The sequence below is a fragment of the Gouania willdenowi genome, chromosome 9 (assembly GCF_900634775.1).
Source record: "Gouania willdenowi chromosome 9, fGouWil2.1, whole genome shotgun sequence".
NCBI lineage: Eukaryota > Metazoa > Chordata > Actinopteri > Blenniiformes > Gobiesocidae > Gouania > Gouania willdenowi.
Genome location: NC_041052.1, coordinates 5,476,507 through 5,484,560, shown reverse-complemented (window position 1 = coordinate 5,484,560; position 8,054 = coordinate 5,476,507). Strand labels below are relative to the sequence as shown.

At 34.8% G+C, this 8,054-nt stretch overlaps 1 protein-coding gene across 1 annotated transcript; it reads right to left on the bottom strand.

Annotated features, from left to right (window-relative positions):
- Positions 1-1,644: 1,644 nt before the first annotated feature.
- Positions 1,645-5,479, bottom strand: dusp2 (dual specificity phosphatase 2). The gene is made up of 4 exons (XM_028457518.1): positions 4,979-5,479; positions 3,928-4,049; positions 3,614-3,833; positions 1,645-2,539 (listed from the first exon to the last, which is right to left on the bottom strand). Exons 1-4 carry the CDS (start codon positions 5,364-5,366, stop codon positions 2,322-2,324), a joined length of 948 nt encoding a protein of 315 aa, XP_028313319.1. The 5' UTR covers positions 5,367-5,479; the 3' UTR covers positions 1,645-2,321.
- Positions 5,480-8,054: the final 2,575 nt, after the last annotated feature.

Genomic DNA, 8,054 nt, shown 5'->3' with positions numbered 1-8,054 from the left:
GGATTTTAATCAGATAAATAAATAAATGTGGTTATCACAGATTCATAGAATAATGGACCATCATTTTGCTGACTTTATGGATGGTTTTTAAAATCTCATCTCACCACCTTTTGGTCACTTTTAACCCATTTTTATTTCTGATTAAAACAAGGATTTACATCTTTAAGATGGCTATATACCATGGCGTAAATAATAATAAACTTCCTGGATAACAGTGGATATTATTAAAATCAATAAATAAATGTGGTTATCACAGATTCATAAAACCGATATGTTATTGTAAGCTGTTTTTTTTTTAATTATTTTTTATTTTTATTGTGGATAGTTAAAACAATATACACATTTAAAGTGAATTTTTAGGAAATCATTTTATATTCCAGTTAACTTAGACACAGTTTTGTTTTGTAAATAAAAAAAAGGAATTTACAAGACGCACAATAGCTTAGAGATGTTTTCTCAGTGAGTCATTAAAACACAATACCTTAAACATAATTCAGCCTGTAATTTAGATGGATCATCATTGGACTTTCCAAACATTCCTGTTCTAAATTTAGCTCGAACACCTCCACCTCTTTTATCCAAAATTTAATGAAAGAATTCCCCCTTAAACTCACTTCTGAGTGTTCACAACTGCTTTTCTAAGTTAAGCAAGAGGATGTGAAATGTATGTTGGTTTATTGCTGAGGTCAACAGTACTGAAAGCTCACAGATGGATAATCCTCAGCAATGAACCGTTTCACTTCTAAATACTTTCTGACTCAGCAAACACAAGTGTGGCTAAGTCCGAGTGGAGAAACGATGCATAAAATGTGCTGGAAGCTGAAGTCAGTAGAGTGGTTAAAAACCATAGTATTCACCCAGGAAATAAGCAAATCTGAATGTTTTTATTTCTGTATGGAAGCATTTTTAATGATACCAAAAAAATTAAATAGAAGATAGAAAAATACAACTCTTATATACACGATGTAAACCAAATCCTCCGGAAGCAAAAAGAGCAGAATCTTTACAGTGCAGTTTTAAAACTTTAAACCAGGGGTGTCAAACTCATTATAGTTCAGGGGGCAAACACAGACCAGTTTGATCTCAAGTGGAACACAGACTATAGCAGGAAAAAAATCAATTTCAACATTAATGTGTCATAGTTTGCACTTCCACGTATAGATTACATAAAAGTATATGAGAGATGGACAATATCCAAGCATTCAGTGACCGTAAACTTAAATTAATTTACATTTTCTTGATATGATGAACAATTGTTATTTAATTTAGTAGAATTATTTGAGGACATTTGCAGGTTTTTGAATTTTTTTCATCAATTTAAGATTTAAAAAATGACAGCCATCATGTGATATAAGCGTGACATTTGTAAATTTGTATCTATGTGTATTTGGAGTGACCTTAAACTTAAATTCACCCACATTTCCTTGATATTGTGAACAATTATTTAATTTAGTAGAATAATTAGCAGGTTTTTTCGTTTTTTTAAATAAGTCTTTTTCATCAATTTGAGATTAAAAAAATATTGCGACCATATGATATAGGTTTAAGAAATTTGTAAATTTGTATCCTTGTGTATTTGGAGTGACTTTAAACTTAAATTCACCTACATTTCCTTTAGTATAATAATTTGCTGGCTTTTGAAAATTTTTAATTGTTTTTTTTCATCAATTTGAGATTAATTACTGCCATCATATGATGTAAGTGTGTGAAATTTCTAAATTTGTATCCATGTGTATTTGAAGAGGCTGAGATATCTACAACTGAATGATTTTGTCATTTACACAAGGATACGTATTTTTTTCTGTCATTTTTACTTTCTCCTGCGAGCCGAATCTTGTTTGACACATGCTTTAGACTTTTCTGCGTTATGTTTGAAACCCATCAGTCTATTAATGTGTTTTAAATTTAAAATCTCAGTGCTTGTTATTGTGCATGGAATGACCTGCGCGCTTTAACGGGGAATCCCACACTAATAATCAGGCATAGCAATGGAAACCTGGCGAGCAGGACAAACTCCCTCCCTGCGTCTGGGAAACAACCAAAGCTGCTCCAACTGGCTCACTCACTTCTTCATGTTGTACTATAGTTGCAGCCAGGTTTCTGCTGCCCAAAGCTGTTTGTTGTATCACACACCGGTTAGCGTGTTGGAATCTGGCCATGTGATATCAGCAACACAAGCGGCCTTTTGTCTGAATGTACGTATTCTCATGTGTTCAGGACAAACAGCACAATTATACTAATGAACAACTAGAGTCCGGATAACGTTCTGTGAATTCAGCACAACACCATCAGCAGGGAGAAAAGTGTCGTAATGGCTTTTTTCATCCTTGACACAGAACATCAGTTTCAAACTGCAACAGCTGTCCCATAAAGGCCAGATTGGGGGAAATGACGTGACGCCGCTGCTTGACAAAGTCGAACGCTTCGTCCAGACAAACGCGCTGCGTGTGCATGAGGTAGGCCAGACAAATGGTGGCTGAGCGGGAGATTCCTGCCTGGCAGTGCACCAACACCCGACCGCCGCTCTGCTTCACCGAGTCTGTGGGAAGAACCAGAAAAGATAGAGATTATTGCACATATTTAGCTTCAAATGAAATGAAAAACACAGATGTCACAATAAGATGAGAACAACAGCATGTAGAAATCCGACGACGCAAAAATCTGCCAAGTAGAAATTTCTACCAACCTTTTTTTTTTAGAAAAATTGCAATGAAATTTACAATCCAGATCTGATCTGGTTGAGACTTGGTGAGATAATTAAGGAACCAACCTGACATAATTGCATCAAATTTCACAAAAATCAGTCAATGGCAAACCAAGATAGGAATTTAAAAATGTTCATGAATGATAAGAAAAAGCGATTTTCCATTTTTTTTAAACTGATCCAAAATTAGCATATCGATCTGGATACCCTTCATTTTTTTAATAGAATCTTCCATCACATATAAGGTCTATCTCTGGTTAAAATTTTGCAAAAAATTCCAGCAAGTTCATTTCATTGTCTTTTTGAAAATATTATGTTCCGGTTTCATTTATTCAGACAACTTTTTTCAGGAAATTTAATTTGAAATGTACTTTGATCTCCTGATTGGGATGGGCTTTCTGATATTGAGGCTTGGTGTGGTGATACCCTCGTCTCTGTGTTGGAGGTTGAATCTCATGTGGTTCTTGTAGCGTGTTTGTGAGTTGTTGTTTTTTTTGTCCCCATCTTCTCTAAGCGGTGAAGTACTGTACTTGAACACAGTTTTTTCATGACTTTTGCGTATTAATTCCAGCAAGTTCATTTTGTCTTCTTTTTGGAAATAATATGTTATTGTTTCATTCATTCAGATAACTTTTTTTTGGGAAATTTACTTTGATCTCCTTAAATTTACTTTGATCTGAAATTTACTTTGATCTCCTGACATGTACTTTGATTTCAGGAGATCAAAGTAAATTTCCTAAAAAAAGGTGTCCGAATAAATGAAACCTAAATATATTATTTGTCAAAATCTGTTAAGTACTTTTGACCTAATCCTGCTAACCAATAAATATAAATAAACATTGGCGATAATATGTTCCTTATCAACCAACTTTTTCTTATTCATCTTTCGATGGAACCTCATGAACCTACCTATGAAGGTAATAGCTGTAGAGAAGCAGGCTTTAATGTCCGTTCCCAGGTTGTCCTCCACAGTGAGCTGCAGGTACTCCAGCTCCCCCTCGTAGAAGTTTGGACATGTGGAGGACACGTTGAGCACTGCTGTGATGCCCGCCGCCGCCAGGGTCTCTCTGCGTGACGAGTGAACAGCACTGCCCAGAAACAGGAATGGCAGCAGCTCCACAGGCCCGTCCTGCACATCACAACAACAATCACAAAGGATCAGATGGTCTGTTGTTTGACCATAAATTCATTTTTATATCCTTGGTTTTTCATTGGTTCCTAACCTGATCGTAGGCTGGTGTTCTACGACCTGTCAGTGCAGGCTCTGGTTCCACCGTAGAGAGGTGGTTGTTGGTAGATCTGTGACAAAGCTCTGGGTACGCCTCTGAAAATCCCTCAAATCCACCTAAATGGAGATCACATGGTATAAACTATAAGCTGAAAGCTTTCAGCACACAGTCCTGAATAGAAATTAACACTGAAATGTAATAGAAAATAACGTTATAAAAGGAAGTTAATCAAACTTCTGATTATAGATTGACATTTGTGTAAATTATAAATGCTTATAGCATAAATATATTGATTGATGACAGTAACAGTTTTATTCCTCGGGCCGTCAGATTCTTAAACTTACAATAATAAAATAAAAATCTGCCTCCATCTGAAATCGAAGCAGTCCTTTCAAGACTGTACATAGAACGTGCATAGAATACAGTTGTTTGAGATTATGTGGTGTTTTAATTTGAAAAAGAATAATAATTCTAAAAAATTACAAAAATATAATTTTCATTTCCAGTATTGTTGAAATATTTAATTAACTATTTAATTATTTAATTTGTATACTGCATTTTTATTTAACTATATTTAAATTTGAGGAAGTGAAAGTATAGTATAGTCGTTTCAGATTGTGTGGTGTTTTTGATTTGAAAAGAACAATAATTTTAAAAAATTACAAAAACATGAGTTCAATTTTTATTATTTAATTTTTAGTTGTTTTTTTTTTTTTTTTTCAACTAAATTTATATTTAAGGAAGTGTACGTATATAGAATACATTTGCTTGAGATTGTGTGGTGTTTTAATTTGAAAAAAGTATTGGTTAAAAAAATTACAAAAATATAATTTTCATTTTTTCATTATTATCTAATTAAGTATTTAATTATAAAATCTTTGTAGGGTACAACTGTTTTTTTTTTTTTTTTTTTTTTTTTTTTTTTTTTTAAACTACATTCATATTTGAGGAAGTGTAAGTATAGAATACAGTTGTTTGAGATTGGGTGTGAATTAATTTGAATATATATATATATATATATATACATGTTTTGAGTGATTTTTACCTTGCAGAAAGCAGATCTGTGTGCTGGTCTCGTTTTGCAGTGAGCACAGCAGCATGTGGGCCACACTCTCCGGCCTCAGGTCGCTCAATGAGCCGCTGCTTTCATCCACCACCACCACCGGGGAGCACTGGCCGCTCCGCAGCCGGCCCAGGAGCGCCTTGTCCGCGATCAGCCACTCCAGAGCCACCACGGAGCTCTTGGATCTGCGCCTCAGCATCGAGTTCCAGTTCACGTTACGGGACTCGTTAATGTGGGTCAGAGAGAAGTCCAGGAAGGGCCTGCAGTCCAGAACCGCACAGCCCGCAGAGGGACACTGGTCCCGGGGAGTCCGGAGGATGTGAACCAGCTCATGACCGCTTAACTCCAGAGCATCACTGAACGACGCCATGGAAAAATAGAATATTTATAAAAAATAAATGAAAATAAAATAATATATATAGTAATGTAAGCGTGTTAAGTTATTACGTAACTACAACTTTTGTGTAATGCAGCTGTTACTTGTTGACACTCAGCAGTTTAACTTGTTGACAGTTTCATTTGTTCATTGATAAAAAACGGGTTGTGGGCGGAGCTACTGTAGCACCGCCTTCTTTTTTTCCATAGAAGAAACGAAACAAAACAACGGAAAAACCAAATATGGTCATAATGACACTCCTTTTATGGGATCTGACGTGCGTTTGATTTGGCCTACAGTGCCCGCGGTGGATTCAGGTTATCCCCGGGTTTTTTCAGCTCTACGTGACTCACTTTGGAAGATAAAAATAAAATTACACCCTTATTAAACCAACCGTCGACTTTAAAAGGAGAAATGTTAGAAGGTAAATATTAAGACAGATCAATACAAGCAATTTAAGCCCATTTAAGGTATTAGTTTAATAAATTAAATAATTTAATAAAAAGCCAAAGAAAAATATTACAATATGGATACACAGATATAAAAAAATGGGTTATATCCAAAGCTAAATGCAATTTTTTTATTTTTATTTTTTTTTTTTTAATAATAATATATAACTTTTTTTGAAAAACGTACTTTCAAATTTACTTTAATCTCATAACACGTATTAACTGTCAACTGTCAGTCTTCATCAGAGGCATCTGCTGATTGCTTTGACGTGTCCTAATACAATCAGCAAACACCTCTGAGGAAGACTGACAGTTGGCAGTCGAAACATGTCAAGTGATTAGAGTAAATTTCAATTAAATTCAATTCAACTTTATTTATATAGTACAAATTACAACAATAGTCATCTGAGAGTACAATGAAAATGTAAAATTCTTAAGAAAAAAACCCAACATGCATCATAGTGGGGAGAAAGAACTCCCCTTTTAAAGGGGAAAAATCTCCAGCAGAACTGGGCTCTTTTAAAAGTAAATTTCCAGAAAAATGTGTTTAAATAAATAAAACTTTAAGATATTAGTAAAAAGAAATATGATTGTATCCAAAGCTCAAATGCAATGGTAAAAAAAAAAATTGTCTAAAAATTTACCAAAATACTGAAATATGTATTGTAGTGTCAGCAAAAACTGGCCTAAAGTAGGGGAAAAAAAACCCATATGTGTTTTTATTTACTTATATCCAATATTAAGAATACAATACAAATGTTTAGCAAAATGCTCGACCTGCTTTAAATTAGATGTTTTTCAGATCAAGCCCTGCTGGATTGTTAAAGTTGCTGAAAACACAATTTTTTTCCAGATACCGACATGGTGTAGACTAACTAGATTTGATATATTTAAGATCATTTGCCCGTAAAAATGTTCACCAAAGTTTTGTGAATTGCATTGTGGGATAAATGCCGAGAAGTGTTTTTACTTCATTCTTACATTGATATCTTGTGTTTGACCCCCAAAAAACTCAGCCAAGTGACTTCCCAACACATTTCTGGTGTTTTCACTGAAAGTTCCAGCAAAAACAATAGCAGTGGTTTACTTTGGGAAAGTTCTAAATCTGGCCAAAATCCAATGTCTGGTGGATTGAGGTGATCACTGATATCACCGGGAATAAAGTAGACCAAAAATAGTGTCAAAAGAATCAATTTCCTCCTTGTCTAGTGAATAAACACAAGAAATAACAGTAAGAATGAAGTAAAAACACTTCTATGCATCAATCTTTTGGACTCCACATCCCACAATGCAATGCAAAGTTTTCAGACAATATCAATAAACCAAATTTTCAAAACAAAAAACAAGTTTCCAAGGAACAATTTCAACTGTTTGCATCATTTTATTGATCAAATGATCTTTGATGTATTGATCTATGAGGCCTAGACTAAAATAATTGTTGTCTCCAGCAGCTTCTCCGACAATTATATATATATATACTGTATACAGTACTGGAAATTTATAATCTCAAATCTTAACCTGGTTTCACCATAACCTACATTCACTTCACACCACAAACTCAGCAAAAATCTTCCATTCGAACTGCTGACACCACACACACACACACACACACACACACACACACACACACACACACACACACACACACACACACACACACACACACACACACACACACACACACACACACACACACACACACACACACACACACACACACAGTGAAGAACCCAAATAGAAGGCTTATCATAGCTGTCAATGAAACATGTGTTTACTGCTCTTTATGTTCAAATCCAGAGTGAAATGTTGAAGTCAGACTGTGACGTGTGTGGGTGTGTGTATGTGTGTGTGTGTGTGTCTGTGTGTGTGACTTCAATCCTATTTAAAATGATCTTACTTATTCACTCTTTTTGGTATGTTAAAAACAGGAAACTGCATCATTTCCTGTCACCACCCATGCTGCTTACCTCAGCTTTAACACACATTTCCTCGACTAACATGTTATCACAACGTGTGGTTTGTGTTGTCATAACCCGTATAACCAAAATACATTTCCTTATGATTCAAAAAGACTGAAAAATTTGACTATTTCTTCCTGGTTGTGATGATTTATCTGTCGTCATTCGTATGTCATCAAGTTTACACGATAAAACAATGACGATTATGTAATAATTTAACATGTGATTGAGGACTGAACGTGTATTTTTAGTGACATCATGTGATGATGATGAAA